This window comes from Calypte anna, chromosome Z (genome assembly GCF_003957555.1).
Source record: "Calypte anna isolate BGI_N300 chromosome Z, bCalAnn1_v1.p, whole genome shotgun sequence".
NCBI classification, from domain to species: Eukaryota; Metazoa; Chordata; class Aves; order Apodiformes; family Trochilidae; genus Calypte; species Calypte anna.
In genome coordinates, this window is record NC_044274.1 from 47,793,176 (window position 1) to 47,819,579 (window position 26,404).

Below are 26,404 nucleotides of genomic sequence, written 5' to 3' on the forward strand. Positions count from 1 at the left end.
CAGTTAAAGCACTCTTTTACCTAAACTCCGTACTCCATCTATCCTCTCAGTGAGAACATTACATCCAACAAAGGCTGAATTTTCTTCTCATGAACCACAGAAATCAGGCATACCATTATGATCACTTCCATCAGAACATTTAGCAGATTTAAGTGCCTGAGGAAAAACTTCAAACCACTTTAAGACCCCATTTTTGAAAGACATACAAATACCCACAGTCGTGGCTTGCTTTCAGAATCAAAACTGAAACAGGGAAGCTACATGACCTGCATCTAAAATGCAGCTTCACACAAACAACTTAAACAATTGCTCATTGTGGTAAGAAGATATTTTATTTGAACTTGTCCTAAGAGATGGTATCAGCAGTTCAGTTTGCCATCAAATATTGAACTACTCCAACAACAGATTTGACCGAAGACTTTTAGCAGCCTGATAGCCGAGTTGCTTCTGGATAAAAAACTTTGCAGGGGTCTTCTTTGAAGTAGGAACCTGGAAAAGCATGTCCTCTAGTGTACTGGAAGTTAACCGTCCTGAAGCTTGTAGTTTGGTATATATATTTCCTAATTTAGCAGAAAGGTTGGGGTTTTCTTCCATCTTTTCCCTGACTGTAGCCAGCTAAGGAAGAAAAAATGACAGACTGTTACAGTTCAGCAAGTAAAGATCTCACTCAACCACCATACTGAAAACAAGAAATCACTCAAAAAACAAGTAAGCAATGTAAGATCCATGGCTAACACAATGACTCATAAAAAGAGGGTTTTACACAGCATGTATTATTCAACACCAGACAACAGTGAAAATACACTGGATACCTATTTGAGTTTATTAGATTTAAAACTTCCTTGAAGTTTTACAGTCTTATTTATTGTTCCAGTAAAGACTAACACAATTATTTTCTATTTGAACTCAATAAATGTAACTGTTTCCTGGAATCAACTTTACAGATTATCCTGACATTGTTATGGATCACACTAGATGTCCAGTGCAGTACAAATCAATGAAGTCAGACTACAGGACACTGAGAAGTTCTGTGTGCTATACACAGACTATGAGTTCAAGTTTAAGTAAGTAGCTTAAAAATTGCTATCAGTCAATAACCATTTGAGGAAGGAATGGGTTAGGAATAATGTTCCATCTTCTTAGGGACTGTTACAAATTTATCAAACAAAATCAAAATATAACATTGACACATTTAAATATATAAATTTTATTTTAAATATAAAAATACTTATAAATATTTAAATAGAAATATATTTAACATATATAACAGATATATATTTAATGTAAGTATAAGTATATTTTTGTGTATTTATATATATCTATAAATATATTTATAAAATGTAACATTGCGACACTTATTGCAATAAATTTACAAAATGAAATGTTGATTTAAAAAAAAAATAATTATTTTCAACATAGCAGTTAGTAGCCATGGTCCTTGTTTAGAAACTTATGCCTGCCTTCTACCTAGTACTTGTTATTTTATGTATCAGTTACTTATTTTTTTCAATATGCAGCAGTGAAAGTCTAAGTAGTTAATTATTAAAACAGTCTTAGAATACTTTGCTTCAGACATTCAAAATTAATATATGAGTAAGTTTCAGGAAAAGCAGCAGTAATGCTACAAAGCTGACAGGGGTACTTCCCTTGAAGGAAGCCTTCTTGATGATTAACACTGTAAAAACTGTTTTTTAATAGTAAAATAAACATTAATGTACTTTTAACTGTTTTTTACAGTGAAATATAGTGAAATAGCAAAAAAGCTATTATTTCCCATAACACACTTCCCTGTATAGCAGCACAAGTCTTTGCAAACATTACCAGCCTACCAAGATTGCTGTTATTAGAACTTCTCATTTTTACATCAAATGAAAAGAGCACAGAAGGCAAGGGATTAAATTATTTATTGCCATTAGGGAATCTTTAATCTACATGCAGATGAAAATCAAGCTTCTAGGAACAAGACACACAACAAAAAAAGGGAACTAGACAGCTAAGTGCTTTGTCCAACAGTACAAAGCCAGATAGTTGCTTTGGCACCTCAGTGTATCAGAAGCCAAACAACTTTGCCAGGGTGAACTCAGACCCCTGAAGTTCTGTAGCTGAAATGCTGCCATTATGGCTCAGCCTAGCACTGTGGACCTCATTGTTTTTACTGTATACTCACCACCTGCTCAGAAAACTCAATTTTTTTCACAAAGGGAGGAGTATCTACTTCCACTGCTTCCTCTAATGTCTTTATGACTTCTTCTAGCAAACCAGATCTCAGCTGGACAAGAACCTTTAAAATAAAATAAAGCCACACCACACCAATACTACTTTTCCTCAGGAAGCAAATTCTTAAAACAGTGTTTGAGGAAGGCATTAAGCAAAGCAGGGCAAAATGCAATTCTAGACACTGCACTAATAAAAATCCATTAATCATGAAGAAAGTAAAGGGAATGATCTATTTCCAGAGACACTTGGGTTTATTTCACAGCTGGTACCCGGAAAGGGTGAGCTTGGAGGCAGAGCTCCTCTGATGGAGCTTCATGGCCTGTTCTTGAGTAAAGTGGGGTTTTTTCCTGTAGCTTAGAATGCTCACTTGCAGGGTGCATGCAGTAGACTTTCTCTCATGTTGTAGGCCATGCAATTAAAGAAAAAAAAAATTGCTGTATGTACATATGTGGTTATGGTTGACAGTGATGAAGGAGGCCTGAACTGGGCAGAGCACAGCTAAGTACTGCATTTACATGGAGCTCTGTTTTTTAAAATATCTTGTAGCAGCAAAGCGAAAAAGTCACAATGTCATTAGTAGAGATTATTCACTGGTCTGTAATCCAACACAGGATTAGTCTACTTTCCATTCCCATCTGTGGTAGGCAGTGATTTTAAAAAATGAAGGAAGGGTATGAACAATTCAAAATGTTACTCATGCAATTGACAGAACTTGTTGGCTCAAAGCCAAGGGCAGCATTAGTAATGATATGTGCCTGTGCTATTAAGAAGCTGACCTTCTGTTCTTTTGCAAATGATAGGGCTTTGTCTAGTACAGCCTACTTCTCTGCAAATTCTAATAAAAACCAAGCTCACTTACTTTAAGATTATTGTATAGTTTGCTCTCTGTTTGCATTATCTGGGAACAATAGAATTTGGCTAGAGCCACATCATTCTAGGAAGAAATTATAAAGAATTAAAAAAAAATGGTTAAACATGTGACACACTTTCACAATAGAAGTTCAAGAAACACAACTGTCTTTCACAACTTTTTAATGAATCAAAACCAGCATTTAGAACCCCTACTCCAAGACTTATAGCCCAGAGTGGTGGTCCAGCCTCTGAAAGGAACACCTCACACTGGAGTTCCCATGCTACCAGGCTCTTTGGCACACCAGACAGTACCCCCTGCAGGGAAAGGAAGCACATCACCAACACTGAGCATGACAGCACCTAAAAGATACACGTCCTACACACATGCTTGGTTTGGCATATGCTGGAGAGTTTAAATGAAGTGCAGCATGTTACTGTGAGTATCCTGCTCAGCACTCTTAATCTTTTGGACATAAAGATTCACAGTACTGTATCTATGACATAAACTGATTTGTATGGGCAGTGATGGTTACAGTGACACTTAGGAGACCAACCACTGTTACTTGGGATCAAGAAATGTCTTACAGCAAGATGTAGTGACACAGACAATACAGACTAAGGAACAGACAAGTGTATGGAGGAGCATTATTCTGCTTGCAAAACATGAATTTTAACGATTTTTACAAAGCAATAGCATTAAGGGTATTTCATGTTGTTTCAGAGACAGAGATTTTGTTTTTCAAGCTCAATGCCAACGAGAAGCCCTGTCATGCCAACAGGCACATGAATAAATTAGTTTCAATTATGTTATTGTTCAGTGTCTCTGTTCACTGAGACAGCATAAAAAAGACCAGGGAAAGCTTAGAAACATTTTAACAATTCTCCTTCATTCATTCAAATCCATCATCAAATAACTAGTTCTTAAAGTGAATCTGACCTCTCTTGAGACATGAGGCAGTGGATGTTCAGAATTTCTTTAAACTGTATACACAAATTAATAGCAGAGGAAACACTGGACTTCAGAATTTCCTTGAAGTTACACTCCTGCTCAATATTCACCCTGTACTGCTTCAGAGCCTCTTTATATCCATGCTTAAGAACATGAGGGATACAAAAACATCCTGTGAAGAAACATGTGAACAAAAACGGACTATCTCTGAGTAATGCAACATAGATTTTGAGTCTGCCTCCCAAGACAAGCATTTTAAAGAAATGACTGTACAAATAATTAAATTATAATTTTAACTTCATTTAAAGGAAAACATTACAAAATAGCAGTATTCACAGTTTGGGGTTACATGGTTACATCTAACCTGCTTGTGCAATGAGAATATGGCATTGTCATTAGCACAAAACGCCAGCGCATTAGACACAAGATATGTTTAGATATCAGAATTTCCACACCCACTTTATGTGGGAGCTGTCCACAATCCTACCCTTTTTTGGGGCGGGTCTAAGAATTCTAGCACTTGAAGTTATTATACAGATCACTCACACTTCCTCTCCTAGCTTCGTTTCACTGACTGTCTTACAATTGAACTATAGAGACTGGGGGATAAATCAAAACAAAAAGTAAGGTACCTGCTTCAGAGCAGTTGCCACAGCAAAGTAGAACACTCGCAGTGGCAACGTGACACCTTTTAGCTGTGCTTCTTCAAGCAGTTTCAAAGAGATTTTGCAAGACTCCAGGCTGCCCTGCATAGAAATTTCAAACTCAGTTTGCACTCATTATTCTTGTGATATGACAGGACTGTGTGCAATTGCAATCACATTCAAAAGGCATTCAAAATCAACATTATGTAAGATTCCCAAGGCAACCCATATCTGAACCCAAACAAGCAGATTCTGTGCAACATTTCTTGAGAAACACATTGAAGTATGATATTCAAAGCCAAATAATTTCCATTATTTTTACAACTATGCCTTGCCCGAACTGTTCTGGCTTCAAGAAATGAAACAACCCCAGCAGAAGCTAAAACCAACAGACACTTTCCACCTGCTGGTCATTCCCAAATCAGGAAGAAAACATTTTAGCTAGATAAGAAATCATGACTGAGAACATTCTGAAATTTTAAAATAAAGAAAAGAGAAGACATAGAGTATGCATTTTAAAGACTTTTTTGTCATGTTAATTGAAAATACTTACGAGTTTGTAGCATATTGCAAATGCAAGTAGGTAAGTTTCTTTGCTGAAAGGTACACCTTGATTTTTCATTTCTACCAGAACTTCCAAAGCACCTATCAAAGATACACTGCTGTTACTTTGCAGAAGGAAAAAAAAAATGGGATGAGCTCAGTAAGTCTATTTCAAAGTAAGAATGTAAACCAGAGCCTATTCTTTAAAAAAAAAAAACCACAACATTTTGAAAAGTTTAATTTAGGGTCATTTTAGGGTCAGGATGAAAATATTTCTTCTGGCAAGGTTTTTAATCTACATTAGCATCTGGCTTTACTGTCCTATTATTTTCACACATAACTAAATTCTAGATATTTGACAAAACAACTCTCATTTTTCCTGACTACCGAGAAATCAAGCCTTCTAAGCACACAAGCAAAGCTACCACGATTGCAGGCAAACTATCTTAACAGCTCCTCAATAATGCACATGCTCCGTGGCACCACAGCATTGCATCTGGTTTCAGATCTCGTTATTTTTACAGGGGCTCAGTCTTAACTTCCAGGACAATCACTGGACTTGGATTTGCCCAAGCTCCATAGGCCAAGTGCTATGTGTTTAACAAATTCCAAATAAAGGGGTCTGCTTGAAAAGCTTACTCCAAACTCAATTTAAGAACCTCTCATGGGAAGTCTTTACAGTCAGGCCACACGACTCCTCTTTATTCTCACAAAAGGCCAGAGTGATTTGAAGCATCTGACATAAAGACTGAAGTGGCCACTCCGTGTGGGCAAGCCATTAAGACAAACTAAGTGAATACTATGGTCTGGTTTTGTTACCAAAAGAAAAAAAACATACTCATTCTTGATTTTATATAAATGCAAAACTGCCAAAAAATTATTGAAGAATTTATGGTTTCAATAACCATGTAAACCAAACTTAGAGAAACTAAAAGCTTTGGGCAATTCCAAACCAAAGCCTTCAGAAGAGAAGGTTTACAAAACAAGCCCATCTGGACAATCACAGTTCTATGCAACTGAAATTATAAGAAAACTTCTGGCCACATGAATCATATACACACTTCCATTTTATTACACACTAGAGTACAGTTCATTCTTATCTACACTTATATATATGATGTCTGATCTTCTAAAACATAACCCAATCAGCAATATTAATTTTAAAAGCATGTATTTATACACACACAGTGAGAAACATTCTCCTCAAAATGCATCTGCCTATAGCAAAACAGTACTTACTTTCAAAATTACTCTTTTTAAACAACATAGTCATCAAAATATGGAATGACGTACTCTCTGAGAAAAAACCACGCAAATTCTGGAGAAGAAACGTACAAACACAGCAAAGTGTAAAGAAAGGTAAGACAGTAAGCATTCCTACTGTGCCTATCACTTAGCAGGTCTTCCTACCAGAATAATCCCCGTCTTCACAAGTTCAACATTTAACTGTCTGGGTTCCCTGACTCTGTCAAATAACCTCCAAAAGAAAAATAACCCAGTATGGTCAAAAGCTTGTTTAAATGAAATAGAAAATTCCCAGAGATTCTCACTAGCACTTTTTTTAACTGGCAAACTGTGACCTTTAAGTTAATGCAAGCAGAAGTCATGGTAATGGCAGCTCCAAAATCTCAGCAGAAAGACAGCTTGCAGCTGATCAACAATACCCTTGGCAAAAGTATCACCAGCAGAAATTGAAAGAACTTTTTGTTAGTCACACTATCAAATGATGAACAGATCAGCACAAGAGCTTGAGAGATGACAAGCAGAGGAGCAGAAGAAAGAGCAAGAAGATTTCACATTTCACTTCAATCACATTGTGTACTGGGAACAGCCAAATAAAATGCAAGAGGTATGAAGTCTAAACTTCTACAGCAAAGCCTGAAGAAGTGGTACTGTACCCTACTATCCATCATTTACTTGTCTTAATCACATAGATATCAATAAAAAAAACCCAGACAACCAAACAACAAAAACAATAACAAAAAACGCGCATACTCAAACACATGACTAATTTAAGAACAGTAGCCCAAGAAAGAGTGCTCCCATTTCTAGCTAGGCATATCTCATGCTACAATGAATTAACATTATAGACATGACTTTCCACAGGCTGCCAGAGGTTTTTGAAGACACAATATTATTGCACAGAACATTTAAAAAATTATTATACACTGAACATGATTAATGTCCTGTCATAATAGCATAAATAGCATTTTACAGATGTTTGAAAACAAGTCTTTAAATTTCTTCAGCACTAAAATGGCCAAATTTCTGATCTGATGAATATCATATCACACTTACAGTGTTCAGAGAGACTTTGAAGTACAGAGTAGCATGATGAATTTGTTCCTGCAAATAAGCCACAGAATTACGAAGACCTACTGCATAAAACTCAGAAGTGTTCATTTCCAAGAATGATCAAATGCAACAAAGGATGCAGGAACAAAAAAAATGTGTTTATTTGAAGAGTTGTTTTTTAATAAATACTCTAGTCAAATGACGCAATTATACATTAGTACAATAGTAAAGCCGTCAGACTAGCATGTTACTTTAATTACTCTTTGCTATTTTATAATGAAAAACATGCGATCTGCATCCTTATGTTACTGTCATAGACAACCTTAGTCCTTCAGTTATATTGGATTAATAATAATAATTTCAGTATGTACAGGGCAATTACCTGATCTTTGATAAGTTCTACTGCAGGGCTTTCAAGGTCTAGCTCATAACACATTCTCATAAAGAGTGGCCCAAATTTAAAATTATCTACATTTGTAATTCCATTCTGTTCATGGTACCTATTAGAAAGATAAATAAAGTTAATCACACAGAGCATGGAATTTGTAAGGGGAAAGCAGCTTTAACCAGACAGCGAGATCTGTATATGCAATGACAGAGGCACACATGTATGTAACTATCTGCACCAGCCGATGGCATTTAGATAGAGGGAGAATTTTGGGGGAAAAAAAAAAGGAACTGTTTTGATCAAGCTAATAGATTTACTAGTAATACGTAATTTTTAAAAAATTCCAGTAAACTGCATTGGATTAGTTATGGAATAGGTCTCCGCCCTGACAATTTGCAGCTACTTTACCTTCTATTTACAGAGAAATAGCAGAGGAAGTTGCAGCAATCTATTTTAGCAGCAGTACCTGCTCAAATACCTCAACTTTTTCTCTCCTATATTAAAAAAAACAAAAACAACAAATATTAAACCATAAAGTGTTTCCCTTTTTTCTCTACAGCTGTACACTGTAATTGCTGGGAAGGCTTTAGTTCACACAACCTCCTGACCTGCCACTGCTGGGGCCAGAACAGTTTATAACCAAGCATGTCTTGGCTGGAAAATGCCACTGAACACACTGCTACCTCTCATCTGAGCCATGACATTTCCTTGTGGCTCCCCATTCATTCTGCATAGAGTAGGGCACCACTTTGCTGGAAGATACAAAGCAATTTAAAATTTACAGCCTTAGTTTAAGGGATTAACTATGTGCATAGACACTAAATCAGGGCAAGCCTTCAACTGCAAACGTCACCTGAGATCATCTAATAAAAGCAGAAAAAAAAACAAGACAGAGAAGAGTGTTACCTGGATTATTAAAAATACCTGTAAATAACTTTTCTGGCTAGTTCCACATCAGATGAAGTCTGACATAAATGCAGTAACTTTGTTAATTCACTTTTGAGAATAATTCCATTTGTCTTTAATTTTTCTTTAATACTGTTAAAATATGGATCTGAAAATAAAACACAGCAGGAGTCTATAGACAATTCATTTACCTTGGAGTTTCAATGAAGCAGAAAGCTTGTTTGTTTTTTTTTTCAACAAGAAAAATGCATAAAGCTTCTCACACTCAAGGATGCATAGTTGTCCCCATGAAGCCATGCCAAACTTGAAAAACCAAGAAAGTGCTTATTTTGAACGTAATTGCATTGTGCAAGTTATGGAATATATGTAATACAAAACTTCTAAAGAGCAAGGATTCGCTCAGCATTCAAATGGGCCTGAATTTCTCCTCAACACTGTTTGTAAGGAAGATTGAAATTCCTTCACAATTTATGCAAATACTAAGTGTCTTATATATAATTGATGTATTTCTATACATAGCTATATACTTAAGAGTTGATTCCTTCCCCCCAAAAAAGAAATCTCTTTATCCAGCACATTTTGCTCTGACAAAGCAAGTAATAAGACAAGTCTTTCAGTTGTTAATCTCAAGGCTCTGATTCAGACATACAAAAGTGCCACATGGCAGCACCATTCCTCAACTGGTGCTGCCTTCCCTCTACCCTTCCCTGTCTTGGGTATAGAAGTGAACATTTTTAGCAGTTCCTGGGTCACTACAGCTTCCAAGTTACTAACTACATGACAGGTAACCATGTGAGCACCCCAGAGAACAACATGCTCAGCAACTGGATGCACATCTGTTGCTACATGCAAATACAAGTTCTTCCTCAAGACTGAGATGCAGAAATTAATTCTGTGAAGACAGAAGACAGAGAGAGAGAGAGAGAGAAAGAGAGAGAATGAGAGAGAGTTCGTGTGTGTCTGTGTGTGCTTGTGTGTAGCCAAATAATTGACTTTTACAAATCAGGTTAATCCAGAGACTAATTCTGTGAAGACAGGAGAAGGGGAGAGGGGAGAGGGGAGGAGAGGGGAGGAGAGGAGAGGAGAGGAGAGGAGAGGAGAGGAGAGGAGAGGGAGAGGGAGAGGAGAGGAGGAGAGGAGGGGAGAGGAGAGGAGAGGAGAGGAGAGGAGAGGAGAGGAGAGGAGAGGAGAGGAGAGGAGAGGAGAGGAGAGGAGAGGAGAGGAGAGGAGAGGAAGAGGAGAGGAGAGGAGAGGAGAGGAGAGGAGAGGAGAGGAGAGGAGAGAGAGGAAGGAGAGGAGAGGAGAGGAGAGGAGAGGAGAGGAGAGGAGAGGAGAGGAGAGGAGAGGAGAGGAGAGGAGAGGAGAGGAGAGGAGAGGAGAGGAGAGGAGAGGAGAGGAGAGGAGAGGAGAGGAGAGGAGAGGAGAGGAGAGGAGAGGAGAGGAGAGGAGAGGAGAGGAGAGGAGAGGAGAGGAGAGGAGTGTGTGTGTACATTTGATGTATCTCAAGTACAGCATGACTAATCATCAATTATATGAGTACATCATCACAGCAAAATATAGTAACATTACCATTTGCCACCGCCAAATTTAAATTCTACTTTTACTTAATATAGAAAAACTGTTATGATGAATTTACCTCCTCCTCTGTCCCAGAATACTCATCTATCTTAAACTAAATTTGGTTATTTTTCTCTCACTTGACACAAAAAAAATTAAAATTAACTATGCCCTTTGGAACAAATGTTAATTTGTATCACTAGAATACCTGCACCAGTTCAATTAAACTCATACTGGAAATGCAGTTTTGTCTAATCTCTTTTAAAAATTGAGAGCAGATTTACCTTTATATTTATGTTCCTTAGAGAAAGGAATTTGCATATACTTTAAGCAGCATGCAAAATACCCACCAGAAAAAAAATCCATCGATCTTGCTGCTTCATTAGTTTGGAAAACCTGAATTTGTTTTCCATATTCTGAGTATGTATAACTCATCTTGAACTAGGTTTACAACTGAGATCTTATATTATGTAAATGAGAAAAAAAGTCTGGAAGAACAAGCTAATTAAATTTACAGAGCAGATTAAAAAAGAATTACGAGCATAGGCTGTCTCCTGTTAATTAGCTGTAAGACTTTGTATTTAACTTTCTCTGATGATGACATATCTCAAGCAAGATTTGTAGACTGACACAATATTTTCTATTAGACTGACAAAGCTGGAAAAGCAGGGGAAGAGACATTTCAGGTCTTATGGAAACATCTCACATAACTGAAAGCTTCTCCATGTTTTCCAGCACACATAATTAATCCTGTTTCATTCTGCAAAGCCTCAGATCTTCCAATAATTTTAGCTAGAAAAAAAAATCGCAGGAGGATGACACAAATTGCTGCTTTAAATATCACATTATAATTACTTCAACTGTCTTGTTGCCTAGGTCTCATGCTAAAATTGGGAACGGTGATTATGAAATAAACTGTACCTTTATCCCCATGAACTTCATTTCTAATAGCCACTTTCACCTGCTGAAATTCTTGTAACTTTATATCCTCATCTGTTAGAAGATACCGCTTCCCTATCATAAGAAGAAGAAGAGGAAGGTTGAGTTTTACATCACACTGTTTCAATACTGCTGAACTTTGCATTAATTAATTACTGCATATAAATTATTACCATAATTAACATAATTATTGTGTCATGCCAGATCACCGGCACCATGACATGAAAAAAGGACTGCAAAAATTGAAGTTGTTCACATCAAACATAGAAAAACCTGAGCACTACGTAACAGCTTTCCAGAGTTAGCATGTGCAAGGATGAAGAAGTCTGTATTTACTGGCTGTGCAAAAGAAGAACTAGAGCCACCATTCGTCTCCACCTAGCTAAGGTACAAGGGGATTCTGGGCAAGAGTAAGATCTTGCTTCCTTTTCATGGTTCTACAATGACTTGTCTCATCATCTTTGTTTACCACAGATCACTACTGGCACAGCTTCCTTTCCTCACATGAGCTGTCCTCGCTATGGCAGAATGCTCGGTTCTGGAAGCTCCAAACACAGTAGAAGACAGAAGGAAAAAACCAAAACTTGTTATTTGGATTGTAGTAACACTCAGGACACCGAGTGAAGTTCTGCTGCAGTAGAGGCATCAGAGATAAGACCGTAATTAAACACAGAATAACAAAATTAACTTTGGGTGTTGATCTCAACTGTACTGTGCTAGAAGCTCCTTTAATGTCATGCAAATACTGTATGTGTAGTTTTTGCTGTCACAATACCAGATCTCCAGTAGATTTTTATTTGCAACAGATGGCTTTGTAACAGTGAGTCACTGTAATAGTTTACATTGTAACAATCTCATCTTTTTAATGATTCCAATAAGAAGGGACAAGAGCAAGTATGGAGCTGAATTTGGTTATTTATTCTCCTGCATTTCCCTAGCAAAATGTAGCAGGCTATGCAAATAAAACCACTTGTTTTCTATGCAAGCAAAAGCAAGCTACTAATACTTTCTAAAATCTGAAGGGTAAAAATACATTGAATGGTACCTTTAGCCAGTAAATTTAAGAGAGTTCCAATTGGGAAACAAATTTTGTCCAGCATTAGACCTGGATTATCCTGATACTTACTTCCCATAGACCTTCTCAGCTGGTCTACCAGTGAAAGACCTGTCCTGGCCCTCTGCAGAACTGACACAAGCATCATGCTGGTGTCTGTCGGGGGTGCGACAGTCCCACCACACTGCAGGGACACTCAGAGGTCACAGGCGGCATCAGCAGAGAGCTTGGGGCAGCAGAATTTTGCCCTTCTTTAATTAAACTTGCTGAATTCTACCACCTCCTGAAACTAATACCTTAGAGTGTTATGGAAACAAAGGAGTGAAGAGCCAAACTGAAGGCCCCTGAGGAGAAGGGAGTGAGGTCAGTATGATGGCTGGTGCACACAGAAGGTGCAGGCCATCCCACTGAACTTCACCAACCAACCTGCTTTACCTCAGACGTGCCACAACCCTCTAAAACGAAGTGCAGAAAAGAGCTGTGGACAGACCACCACGCAGAGGGGAATCTGCATGTCTCTGAGGGGTCTAAGTGACAGACCCCTCCATCTGTGCTGATGCAGGAGGCCGGGAGCCCAGAAAGAGCCTATGGCTGGGAAGCCCACTGCCACAGACCTCCTTTCCACGGGCCCCCCTTCCATCCTCCGGGAGAGGGAGGACCTTAGAAAGGCCACTGAAACCCAGGTGCGGTGGTGGTGACAGAGCAGCTGGTGCAGCCCTGGGTCTGGATAACGTTGTCGTCGTCCTCTTCCCAGAATACATACGCATTTATGAAGCTGCATGTTTGGCTTTGTGTCTTTGGCGGCTCGTATCAAGCCAAGGGCAAGCACGGGATAAACTCAGTAACGCTGCTGCCGACCCTTACCGCGGGATAACTCTGCCGGACCAGCTCGGGCAGCCCACCACAGCACGAATGGCCCCGCACTGAGAGACCCCCTCCGAGCTCCCCACCGCACGCCCCGCGCCGGGTGTGGCATTCCCGAAGGAACTACAACTCCCGACAGGCACACGGCTGGCAATGGCCGCCGGGCCTGCACAAAGTTGTAGTGCTCCTCTCGGCCACTCTTGCCGGCGGGTAGCCCGGGATCCCCGCACGGGCACCCCGCCGCCTGACCCCACCGGGCAGCCCGCGGTACCTCCAGGAACGCAGCCCCAGCAGCCCGAGGCGGGGGAACGAACCGCCGAGCGCCGCAACGCCTCCCGCACCACCCGCTGGGAGCCGCCAGCGAGCACCGCCGCCATCTTCTGCCGGGGCCTGCCGGGCGGCGGCCAGGGGCTGGGCTGGGCTGGGCTGGGCGGGACGCTCGTAAGCCTGCCCCGCCGCGCTGCCAATCCCCTCCTCCCTCGGCGCCATGGCGTCCCCCGTGCTCTGGCGAGGCGTGCTCTGGAGCGGGAGGGCTCTCGGCGCTGCGGCAGGTCGGTGGTCTGGTGGCAGGCGGGAGCACACAGCGCTGCGGCGCCGGGGCGGAAGGGTGAAGCTCTGAGACACGCCGCGGACCGGGGCGGGCTGGGCTGGGCTGGGCTGGGCTGGGCCGGGCCGGGCCGGGACGGACAGGACAGGACAGGACAGGCCCTCCGGTCACGCTGTTTTGCAGCTGGCTGCTGCCGTGGGAAGCGTGAGCAGGGACAGGGTGGTGGTTGGGACATAACTTACGTGTGTCTGTATTTATTATATAACTGGAGACCTCTCCGGCAGCGGCAAATCATTAATATGTGAGGAGAGGAAGTAATTTTAATCTGTTTTTCATAGTTATTCCACTGTGCCTGTTTCATAGCTCGTTTATGTGCCACGGGAAACTTCACATAATTGTATGGAGGCCGCCCGAACCCGCGGCAGTGGTGGTTTAGCTAAACCCGGTTAGCTCAAGTGAGGAGCACTGCCATGACTGATGATTTTGAAAAGCCACCGTTCCAAAATCGTGACCTTTGGGAGAACTGAATTCAGTCATGTTTACCTAAGGCGTGCTGGCGGTGTTTATTGCGCTTTTTTCAGCTTCCCGAGCAGAGTTTCTCGGTGCTGTTTCCTGGTAGCCCGTGGCCGTGTCTCAGAATGCCCTTTCCTCTGACACCGACCTGCAGGTTACCAGGGCAAGGCACTGCCAGACGCACAGCTGATGGTACTACAGAAAATAGGTCTTTAAACACTCAGAAAAATAGGTCTTTCAACACTTATGCTTGCTAGTGGCATCTGTGGCTGCCAAGGAGCATACAGAAATTTATCATAAAATACTGTCAGAAGTCAAATCCCAGATCTTTTGTGTGCTGCTTTTACCAACATAATGAAAAATAGCTTTAAAAGAAACCCCGCCAAACAAAGCAAAATACCCCTTTTTCTTATTGTTCTATCTGTTAGGTAAAGCTGGGTAATTTTATCATATTCTGACTGGAAGTCTGTGTAGTAGGCCTTTGACCAAAAAATTGCAAAGATGTTTCGAGCTGGACATGTCCATATAATTGTATGTCAGAAAGATGGTAAGGAGAAAAAGGGTTTCATACCCAAGAATGTAAAACTTTTAGCAGTAGCAGATAGATCTTCAGATAAGGACTTTAAAGTAGTCACTAAGAATTGTGTGTAGCATGCTAATGTCTATTTAAATATATTTAATTATTCTCAACATTAATTTTCTGCAGCCTTCTGCATGTGTTTCTATATTTTTCTTCAAAATGTTTTGTCCAGATGTTCCTAGTGCAACTTCAAGGCCATCATTTGTGACTGATGCATGAGCATGGTTTGTTCTTCCAACTGAAGCATTTTCGCATTTTGTTTCAAAAGACAGAACAGTGTCTTGAGCCTGGTACAAAGAATATTTGGAAAAAACTTTCAAAAACATTTGTTTGAACTCTGCAGTTCAGTGGAGATGCTAAAAAAGCAGCTGATCAAAAAGTGAGGTATTTCCAGATGAGCATCTACCTTTCATCTCCATTGAGTGGAGAGGAAATTGGAAAAAATAACCATCCAGTAACAACAGAAAAGCCTTTTTTTTTTTTTTTAATAATCATATTTTTGCTTATATTTCATGCCTACATTTAGCTAATTACTAGCATTTGGTGAAAAAAGGTCTGTGTGCACAAAGAAACTTTTTCTACCCTTACAAATTCATAGTTTTCTTAATACAAGTTTTCAGATTTGGGAAGATTTGTTTCAGGCTGAAAAAGGACATCAAGAAAAAGCTTTTCTGTTTTAAAAATAATGAGGTAGTGGCTTGTCCACATATAAGGAATCTGAACTGTTAATGGTAGCTGCAGCTGTGTCATACAGTTTGGTGTATCCAGCTCAGTAACTGTGACAGTTACTAATCTGTATAGATACCACTAGATAGGTGGTATCTAATAAGATGTTTGTTTAGAGATGTCTAAGCAGCCTGACTTACTTAGTGATTTCTTTTTTTAGGTAGAAGATCTCTTCTTTCTGCAGCCTATACAGACAGCTCAAAATGGGAACAGAGATATAAAGAGGAGCACAGCCTGGGTGAGAAAAGTTTGCTTCTTTTTCTGCACTTTGACGAAAAAGTTGCAACATGAACTCATTTTAGACTGATTCATCATCTGTAAAGACTCCAAAATAAAAAGAAATGAGAAAGCAAAATGCTTCTGATGTTCTGTGACAAAATCTGCTCAACATGATAAAAATCTGTCATATATTCAAAGCTATAATGCAGAAACATGTTAGAATTTGTCCACTTGATTTCAGAAAACTGATTTCCTTTACAAAATTCATAGATTTTATGAAAGTTAGTTGTCTGTCTGACAGTTAAGACTCTTGCAGGTCTCCTCCTCATTGGTGTTGTGTTAATTGTAATGCAGTGCAAAAGAAGGCCTATTCTGTTTGCAGGAATTCGTATTTAAAAAAAAAATTTCAAAATATTTTCTCAGAGTTTTTGTAGGAAGGAAAGATACATTTGTTGTGGAATTTTACATTTTTATTTTGGAAAAAAAAATGAACCAAAACATTTATTTGCAAGGATTTGTACATTAAACTAGATCTGCCTATAGTACTGAGATCTGTCATGCAAAGCATTGTTTCATTCTAAGATACATATGCATTATTTCAAAACCATAAGTTACTCCTTAATGCATAATCTTTCATCTTCCATTTTTCATTCTTGGCTCCTGAACTGTGTTTGCTCGTAACACAGATGATGAGGCTGAGAGAAGAATCTGCAAGGTGAAATTCAAGAGTTTTTGTCGGGCAGGTAGGCAGACAAAATTACCAGAGTAATGGGGTTTTTGCACTAATTCATTTCTGTTACTTGCCCATAAACAACTAAGCTGGTAATTGTCAACGTGTTCTAGTGTATATGGGCTGAGAACAGCTAGTGGGTGCTCATGACTGCTGTTTGGATCCTACAGAGACTGTTAATGCTTAAAGAGCTATTTACTCTCAGTTGGACTTCCTCATGCAGTGCTTTTTTGGGGCTCATGTCAGACATGGGTGCCCTGCAATGCATTTGAACCAGTTGGAAAAAGGGTTTCTTACTTTCACAAACAGAGCCAGTGGAAATCTACTTTAAAAGAAAACATTGTGCTGGTGCGTCCACATTTGGCTTTGCATGCCTAAGAAGACTGTAAGTGACTGGTAAGCACAGTTCTTTCTGCTGCTCTGCCAATGGTCCTGATCCAAAACCAATGTCTGTTCAGCCCTTTTCAAGTAACTGCTTTACACTTCACAGAAAGAAAAAAGAAAGTTAACAAGGTTGCACAGTATAGCATTTTCAATGACGAGGCAGTCCTGCAGAAGTCTGCTCTGTAGCTGTAAGTTGAATGTTTGCACGAATTATCTTCAGTGTAGTAATTGGTGATTTAAGCTAGGGTGAATTTCTGGTGTTGAGAGATGCTTTTTTATTTGTGAGTTTCAGACACTGATTTCAGAAACATTATCCTGCAAACTATGTTCTGAGAATAGATTTAAAGGAAAAAGAAGTACTTTCGATTTAAAGTCAGTTCCATTTCTCTTCTTCAGTGGTATCATCTCAAGACTCCAGCTCATTTACTGTGTCTGCTTAGGATATGCTTTATCTATAGTCTCAGTTTAACATTCCAAGCATGAATTAAGCTTAGCAAACGTCAGTACTAAAAAAAGTGTAGGAAAAGACAAGAATGTGTGTGCAGAAAACACATTGGTTCTAAGGGTAGGACTAGAAAATATATTAATCAGGAATTTATAAAATGCTTGCTGGTAGGACACTAACTGTCCAGTAGTAGTTTTTGATTCCTCTTACTAAAAAGGAGATACCAAGGAAATGGGAGGTATGACTGGATTTACATTCTCCAATGTTTCAGTTCGTTCATGAATGAAAAGGTTAAAATCAAGTGTCAGGAAGCATCTGATTAAAAGAATGGCAGTTGCCAGAGTCTAGAGGGTGGCAAAATCCAGGTAGGACAGGAAAGGTCTTTTTTTTATTAGAAAACGCCAGAATTAGAAAAATACCCAGAATGGCTCATCCGTATCACCAGGTGGCAGTGTTGCTTGTGAGATTTGAGTTTGAAAATCCTCGGTACTAAGTTGTAGTTCTTTCCAGACGGATTAGAAATAACTGAGAAATGTGAAACATACAAATTTGTAAGCGCAAGTACTTGCCTCAGCCTTCCTCTATATTTTAACTAGGTTTTTAAATTAAATCAGAGTCTCCAGCATAAGGAAGATGTGGAGCTGTTGGAGCAAGTCCAGAGGTGGGGTGTGTAAATGGTCGGGAGGGCTGAAGCCCTCTCCTGTGAAAACGGTTGAGAGAGTTGGGGGGTTGTTCAGCCTGGAGAGAGGAGGCTTCAGGAGACCTTTAGCAGCCTCCCAGTACCTGAAGGGGGCCTACAATAAATCTGGGGAGGAACTTTTTACAGGGGCATGTAGTATAATGTTTGCAAACTGGAAAAGGGTAGGAAGAAATTCCTTGCTGTAAGGGTTTGACCCAGAGAAGAATGCCCCTTCTCCTGAAGTGTTCAAGGACAGTTTGGATGGGGCTTTGAGCAACCTGGTTAATAGGGATGTTTCTATCCCCATGGCAGGGGTGTTAGAACTTTAGATCTTTAAGGCTCCTTCCAACCCAAACTGTTGGAACTAAACTAAGAGTCAAATATTTATTCAATAGCAAGACTATAATTTTACTGCACAAGAATCCATGCACATATGTTGTGAATTGAGAGAGTATCTTTAAGGTCAGACTAGCATTGAATGCTCTTTTGTAGTATTAGAACTGCATACCTTTCAGTATTCTCTGGTGCTGCAGGTGTGCTTTGAAGATGATGAAAACCCATAAACCACTTGTTTTATGGCACAATATACATGGATGCATCCCTCAGAGACACAGCATGCTGCTGAAGCAATGCTGCTTCCTGCCCCTGGAACTTTCCTGGAGTAGGAGGCTTCACCTGTTGTGATCTGGGTGTTGCAAGTTGTCCTTGCCTCACATTTCATGGACAAATGTGGAAGGTCAGAGTCCCTTTTTGGAAAATGAATTGTAAAACATGCCAGTCCATCAGCTCTTGAAGAATGGTAAGTGGGATTAATCAAGTGGTGTCAGAAGGGATGGCTGGGTTTAGTAATAGTTGTAGTGTTAGGGTGGTAAGAATGGAGCAAAGTGCTAATGATACAGAGAGCTATGTTGGATTCCTAGCCCTGGAAGATGCAGGAGAAACAGAAAGAGTATGATTGGAGTCTGGATTTTTTTTTTTTTTTTACATTGGTTCATGTCACAGCTAAGAATTTAACAGCTGACACTAAGCATACAATAAACAGCTTACTCTTCCTGAGCAGTCATTTTTTTCCCGGAAGAGGACAGAACTAAAACTGCAAATTAGATTATTTTAGCTTCCAATTAAATTAATTAAATACAATGGTTGGCTACCTGCTCAACAGACAGAAGCTTGAAGTTCCTGTATGATGAAAATAATGCTTTATAGCTGCTGGAGCAGAATGCTATAAAGTTAATAAGGTGCTGGCACAGTGCCCAGTTGGGTTAACAGAATTTCTTTGAAATGCTATTTCTGACTGTACCTTTATCAGTACTGCTTGCTTGCTTCTGTCTCTCATTGTTTTATCATAAAATAAAGGACAACCTATGCCAGAAGCACTGTCCAGCACATGCTAAGTTAGAAGTGAGTGTGATTTTAAGGACATCTGCTCCATTTAAAAAGATTATTTATTAGTTAGACTAATGTAATCCCACACATTAAAGGATGGTTTGCCTTTTAAGCCCATCTTTGTAATAAGTTAAAATCATGATGTTGAGAGAACTTGCCATGTATTATTTTTCTGTCGAACTATTTAACAATAATTGAAAGTATTGGTTTTGTACAAATGCAAAATGAATGTTATCAACGAAACAGATTTTGATTTCATGGATAAGGTTCTGTTCTGGGTTATATGATGGAGCTGCAGATTTTCCTGTAATGACACTTGGTTAAATGTACTTTTTTTTTTGTTTTCTCCAGCTGACTTAGCTCACTTAATGGACAGAACCTATGAAAGAAAGATGCCTGTCAGCTCTTTGACAATATCTCGGGTAAGGAAGTAAATCCTAATCATAAAGTGATAGAAATGACAGTGGAACAGTTACGAAAATCAAGTGATCTGAGGTGATACCATTTATCCCTTCACATGAAACTCCTGGAGTTGTAGATGTCTTGTTACACTGCTAAATTCTTGTGTTTTACTGGAGCTGTTTTACTGTTACTTTTATACTCATTAGTTAGTAAGGTCTTTAGAACATTTTTTATTTCAGTAAAATCAGGCATCATTGATACTGGATCTGGTTTCTGTAGTATATGTTCCCTGTCTTCCCATGGTTTCTTTTTCAGGAGACTTTCCACCCCCTCAGGCACTTGATAAGAGCCCAGGCTGCTAAGGAAATGAATTATCACACTGCCTGTCTGCATGCCTCTTCCTCTGCTTTTGGGTTCCTTTCAGGGTGGAGGCAGACATATATGGATACATTCTGCCTCTAGATTTTCCTTTCCTTGCCTCAGCAGAGCCAGCACAAATGCTGGTATGGGATAAATGAAGCCAATATGTTACTGGAATAAGTAACCATCCTTTGGATGGGCTGATCTGTGGAGAGGGATAAGGCTGAGATATCAGTTGTGCTTCAAGCCCCTTGTGAGTATTTGTACTGAAGGACAGTAAATATGCCACTTGTTTGTTTGGTTTGGGGTTTGTTTTTGTTTTGTATGCGGTGGGGTTTTGGGGATTTTGTCTGTTTGTTTAGGTTTTGCTTTTTTTTTTTTTTTTTTTTGTTGTGTGTGTGGTTGGTTGGTTGGTTGTTTTTTGGGGGTTAGGTAGGTTTGGTTTGTTTGTTTGCTTTTTTTAAACCCAACTAATTTCAGCCTTCAAAATTGTCCAGAAAAGATGACTCACTACCCTGGTTCCTCACTAGATAATTTACACTGCTATGTGAGGAGTAGCAGAACACTTTGTACAGATCAAGCATTTTTGATCATTCTTTCTAAGACAGGGTTCATGGGGAAATGGGTGTTTCTCTCCTTTTTGTTACTCAATCAAAGTTATTCTTTTCCTTCATGTTCTGCTTTGGGCTGGCCTCTTTCCTGGAGAATCATAGAATCCTAGGGTTGGGACGTCAAAAGTCACATCAGATTCTTGTTTTTGAAATACAAATAAAGCACACAAGCATGCAAAGATAGTTAAGAATCCAGAGTACTGTCAGATGAAACTATTATTGTCAGCTTATGCTTAAGATAAAGACAAACACTGACTTTCAGAACATGTTGTGTGTATATTTTGAGCTGCAGGTATTATATTGGGAAGACTCTGGAATATTCCAGCATGTTTATGCTTATGTTAGTAAAATGTGTAGGAGAGTTGGATTCATTATTACTGCAAGACAAAGTCTGATTGAAACTTGATTTTTATTTAAGTAATTAATAGCAGTAGAATAGAGTGCTTGGAGTAGACAAGGTTTTAAATGAGGGGATAATGTACTTCACAGCATGGGAGGTAATATTTTTTTCTTACCTTTATTTTATGTTTGTAAAATATAAAATTCTGTTCCTGCTGTCCTTCAGAATGTATAGTATAGTATAGATAGTTTGCACAATAGCAAAATTAGGGGGAAGTATATGTTCCAGAAAGAGAATAAATACATGTGAAGACTCAAAAACTGGGAGAGGGGGAAGAAACCTAATGAATTCCGAAATGAAAGGTTGTAATTAAATAAGAAAATTCAGAGATGAGCAGCAAATATTCAGGGTGCTGAGCTGTATGGACATATTTCTCAGATGGTTTCCATATTTTCAAGGTACATAGCAGTTCTTAGAGGTGAGGGTTATTATCTTTGTTAAAAAAGATCTGATTCTTAGCAGTCCGGAAAACCTGAGTAGGAGCAAGCAAAAACCTGGGAGACCTCCACTTCTGTCAGACACCTAAACATGCCAATGAAAAGTCATTTGTTTGTTGAAGTAGCATTTTTCTTCTAATATGCGTCATGTGTGCTCCCTCTGAAGCTTTGTTTTCTTTTTCTTTAATCAGTTTTTGACAACATTTCTTCAAGAGAGGAAGTGGATCAAGCTGAGTAACCTTTACAAGTAAGTGTCTTTCCCCCCAACATGAACTTGAGTTACAAGTAAACACCTCTTGCCCTTTTAAGACTTGGCCCTTTTCTGGATTACTGGCTTTGAATTGTCTTTTGTTAAATATTTGCATTTGTTTCTTATAGTTCACAGCTAAGGCCTTCTTGGTAGCTCCTTCCTTGTTATGATGCCCTCCTGGATTTTTGGTACCAACTTCTGTCAAACATGTTAGTCTGAGTCACTTGAACAACTAATATCTTGAGCAGGCGTTGAGCAACCTGATCTAGTTTAATGTGTCCATGCCAGTGCAAGTGGGTTGGAACTAGATGATATTTAAGGTCCCTTCCAACCCTAGCCATTCTATGATAGTACAAGCTTCAGCTTTCTTTTACAGTAGAGATGCTGAAATTATAAGGAATTATGTTCGATTACTGATTACTTATTCTGATACTTTTTGTTCTGTAAGTCATAGTTTAACTAAATCTGCAATAACGATTTGCATGTGTGTAAGACTCAAGTAAGCTTGTTTACTTTGAATTAATAGAAATGAAAATGGACATGCTATGGCAGTGATCAAGTCAGCATGGCTAAATGAAGTGTAATCTTTGTTTTTATTCCCTTAGTACATTACATTACTCAGGGAAGCTGCATAGTTCCCCCATGAATGGGTTGTTAGAGTTTTCTGCAGCTGTGCTGAGTGAAGCTTGTTTAGGTACATTTTCTGCAAACATCAGATTAGTGCTTGTTTATTTCAGGTCCATTCACAATATTGACTTTAAGAGGCAGTAATTATTGCTGATAACTAAAATAAATCAGTCTTTTGTTGATGGTTGCACAGGTGTTTTGAAAGCTAGGTTTCCTGATGGAGACACTAACTCATCTTGTCCAAGTATGTGGCAGAGTATCTTTGTAAATAGTGTTTCGTTGCCATTTATAAGTAATAATGACTGTTACTGTAATGGAGAAGTTTACTGGATGGTGCATAGTTCCAAGTGTGTTAACTGCATTACACTTCAATCTTTATGATTCTCTGGTACTGCTGGGGCAGTATCTGCACCTTACAGCTTCAAGATAGAAACAAGGGAAACCCAGTTTGCTAATACTAGCAACATCCTGTAATGAAAAAATAAGAGGAGGATCAAGAATCTCTCACAGAGTGGGAGCTTTCATTCCTTCTAATCAATTTTTCATGAGTACTGTCAGAATCTGTGGTCAGAAATAAGTTTTCTGTCCTGCAACAGATGAAAACAGGAGAAAGTAAAACCAGTTTAAGGTAGGCTGTTATTTTTGTTTGAGAGATGTGCCATTAGTACCTTCTGCTAACATTCTTGAAGATTGTAATGTACACTTAGCCACAAAGACTTAAGTTCTCTCTGTTGTAGTTGGGCCCTGCATGTTAAGGGATACCAAGAGCCTTTGAATGCCCTGACATCAAGAAGAAGGTCTGGTAGTTTAATTGTTGGATCTCAAAATGATACTAATAAAATCCATATAGTCAAAGTGATATGTTTATCGTGACAAAAAGTGAGAAGCATAGAAAACATCCCATAGTAATATGGAGAGAATAGACTGGGAATCTTGCTGTGTAAATAACCTCCACACTTCATCTGTGCCTGGCTACTACATCAGTGTAAAATGCAGGGTTTTTTTTATTCTTAAAAACACATTCTAAAGAGAGATTTGCAGTTCAAAAATATTTAGTTATTTACTGTTTTCTCTGAGAATTCTGCTGCAGCTGGTGAGAAAATAGTTATACACACTTCTATTATGATAACTTGTAGTTGATACAGATTTTAGTAGCTGTGTGGAGAGAGCTGAGGTGCTGATGTGTCACATGGCTTCTCAGACATTCTTTGGTTGGAATTTTTCTTGTGCGTGTCTCAGTATTGCTGCTTTGTTTTGTGTTGTGAAGTGTCTAGTCTTTGATTATGTTAAGCATCATTTTTCCAGGAGACTTCCATATGATCCATAAAACTATTCTCAAAATGTATTTATATGAAGATAGTGAAACAGTGTAGAGAGCTTTGTAATTCCTGTGAAAATGTAAAAACCCTAATCTGCTTCCCTTTCAAAAGAAAGCGTGCTAGTTTCAGGAAATGGGAGATGTGTTGGTATCTGCAGGCCCCTTCTATTGTTCTTTACATTTTGCATTTAGGCTGGAGTTCACATGAAGGACATGTTTTTAAAGGTACGTGTTTGCAGCTGTGAGGATATGTGACACAAAAAGTTCTGCAGAAGTGGTGACACCATGAGACATACAGAAGGTGGCAGAGAGGAAAGAAAGACAGACTTTGACAAGAAGTCTCTTATGGCTTAATGAAAACATTTTAAAGCACTATTTATGTTCTTTATGTAAAAGTGTAAGCTTCTAAAAAAGAAAGGCCTTTTATTGTAATGTGTACAAATCCATTGTGAGCACATGGCATGGTAAGTTGGCTCTATGTGCATTTGCCTGAGCATAAAAAGCAGCGTGCTTCTGGAGTCCTGTGTTTTTCCCTTTAACCTTTGTAAAATATAAGGGGGGAGATTTTGAATGTCTCTCCCCAGTGTGGGGTTCCTCTGCAAGTCTGAGGTGAAGGGTAGTCAGTTCCAAGGCCCTTACAAGATTCGAAGATATTTCCTGGTATGAAAGGGCAAACTGTGCCTGTGTGGGAAGAATTAGGAGGTAAATGGCATTCCGTGCATGCTCTGTGGGCTTTTCCTGAAGAATAGGAGTGCCCAGAAATTGTAACTGTAAGCTCTATAGACTGTAAACTTTCTTGTGTGTTTTAGGCAGAATGTAGCTTAAAAAAGTAGTTATTCTGGACCATTGCCATAATGCACTTAGGGTCCCAAAATGCAATGAACATATTACATTAGACCTGTTTCAAATTTCTGTCCTATAAAAGCAGTGGATCTCCAGCTGTATTGTTTCCACTGAGGATCTTGAGCTCTCCAATAGCTGAGAGGAAACTGCAAACACACTACATTGTGGAACATGCAATGAGATGGCAAAAGACCATTTTAAAGCATGATGTCATTTGCTTTCATCGCTTTCTTTTTTTCTCTTCTGAATATCCTCCCGCCCTCCATTAGCTGTCAGACTTAAAATCCTTTCATCTCCTAGGATCCGAGCAGAAATTCTAATCAGAATGCAGAGCAGTTTTCAGCCAGATCAAAGGCCTGCATTTCGCCTTACTTTGTCCTGTCTCGCTGAAGATGCCACTTTACTCATGTCAGGGAGCTTTTTCATTATGATAGAAAACATTAGCATAATGGAGAGGGGGTTTGTGGTGAGGTAACTGATGATTCTGGATGTAGGTTTTATGCCAACAAAGATTTTCAGTGTGTTTGAGGGCAATTGTGTAAGTTTTTTGTTGAGATTTCTGAGGGAGGATTTTAGTTGCATTAAAGTCCTTGCCCCTTTAGTTTAAAAAAAAAAAAAAAAGTGTACACATTGTCTGTAAAAACCTAAATGGTTGTACCTGTGCTCTGCAAATTCTTGGACCAATATACCTGGGTTTTTCATTACCTCCAGACTGATGATAGCTTTTTGGAAAGTGAGTTATTTCTGGAGATTTCAGGGCCTATTACCCAGGCCCCTGATAGAATGGGACAATAGCAAACTTTTAGCAGTTCCATTTTTGATACTTTAATGTCAATCAAGCAGTTTAGTGTTTGAAAGTGTTCAGTTACTCTAAAGTATTGCCTGTAATAAATGATCATAATGGATTAAAAAAAAGTTACTCCTAAACTACACTTCGCATGGCATTCATTCTCACTAATATGACATTTTGTTCCTATATATAAATCTACAGGATGTAATGAATATCATTAACCTGTTCCCAGTACAAACAGGTAAAAGAACAGACCTAGACATAATCCTACAATTCATTTAATCCTTTCTGCTAGATGTTTCCTTTGTCCTAAGGCTGTAGCTGACATAGATTTCCTCCATTCATCAGGCCTTGGCTTTTGCTGCCTCCAGAGAAGTGTTTGGATAAAAACTCCCAACAATTATATATCAAAATAATGCATCAGCAATAGCTGACTATTACTCAAGTTTATGCAGCATTTATATTTGAATCTATATTGATAAAGTGATGGCAGCATGTGAGAGAAAAAATGCACTTCATAGGCAGAATGGTATGTTTACCAGTTTGGACACCTACATCAGCTGACCCATTCAATATAAGTTAATTTGCAGAAAATCTTTGGCTGCTCTATGGCAGATTGGGAGACACAAGAAAGGGAAGCACCAGAGAGATTTGGCTCATTAGACTGTTAGAGTAATTGCATGTAAATTACAGAAGTACCTGTGCTATTGTGTTGTGGTGGCCGGAGTGTGATGCTGGTTTGGCTGGAAGAAACTGTTGGTCACTCCCCAAGGCAGTCCTGTTGGGGTGTAAAGCATTCTGGTCTTACTGCATTACTTCACTGGCTCCCAGCACTCATTTTTGCACAGAGGGGCCACATGTGCTTCCCTCCCTTTGTAATTCTTCTGTGGTTTCTCTGTTTTCTTTGTCTGTCCATGGTTTTGTCAAAGGCTGAGCTGTAGAAATCAAT

General features: G+C 39.1%; 2 protein-coding genes across 5 annotated transcripts in view; one reads left to right on the forward strand and one right to left on the reverse strand.

The window, feature by feature from the left end:
• Positions 1-310: 310 nt before the first annotated feature.
• Positions 311-13,723, reverse strand: PTCD2 (pentatricopeptide repeat domain 2). Of its 3 annotated transcripts, XM_030467674.1 has the most exons (10): positions 13,480-13,625; positions 11,273-11,365; positions 8,813-8,942; positions 7,883-8,000; positions 6,445-6,523; positions 5,216-5,307; positions 4,651-4,764; positions 3,077-3,151; positions 2,168-2,281; positions 311-615 (listed from the first exon to the last, which is right to left on the reverse strand). In XM_030467674.1, exons 1-10 carry the CDS (start codon positions 13,583-13,585, stop codon positions 391-393), a joined length of 1,146 nt encoding a protein of 381 aa, XP_030323534.1. In that variant the 5' UTR covers positions 13,586-13,625; the 3' UTR covers positions 311-390. The 3 variants fall into 3 exon arrangements, with proteins under 3 accessions (XP_030323534.1, XP_030323535.1, XP_030323536.1); XM_030467675.1 differs by lacking the exon at positions 11,273-11,365; XM_030467676.1 differs by lacking the exons at positions 8,813-8,942; positions 11,273-11,365 and having other exon boundaries at positions 13,480-13,723.
• Positions 13,675-26,404, forward strand: part of MRPS27 (mitochondrial ribosomal protein S27) — a 45,664-nt gene continuing 32,934 nt past the window's right edge. Inside the window, exons 1-4 of one of the 2 annotated variants that reach the window (XM_030467672.1) lie at positions 13,675-13,759; positions 15,735-15,812; positions 19,769-19,839; positions 21,819-21,874. In XM_030467672.1, coding sequence (XP_030323532.1) covers positions 13,696-13,759; positions 15,735-15,812; positions 19,769-19,839; positions 21,819-21,874 — 269 coding nt within the window. In that variant the 5' untranslated portion in view covers positions 13,675-13,695. The remainder of the gene's footprint in view (positions 13,760-15,734; positions 15,813-19,768; positions 19,840-21,818; positions 21,875-26,404) is intronic. The other variant, XM_030467673.1, reaches the window with a different exon arrangement.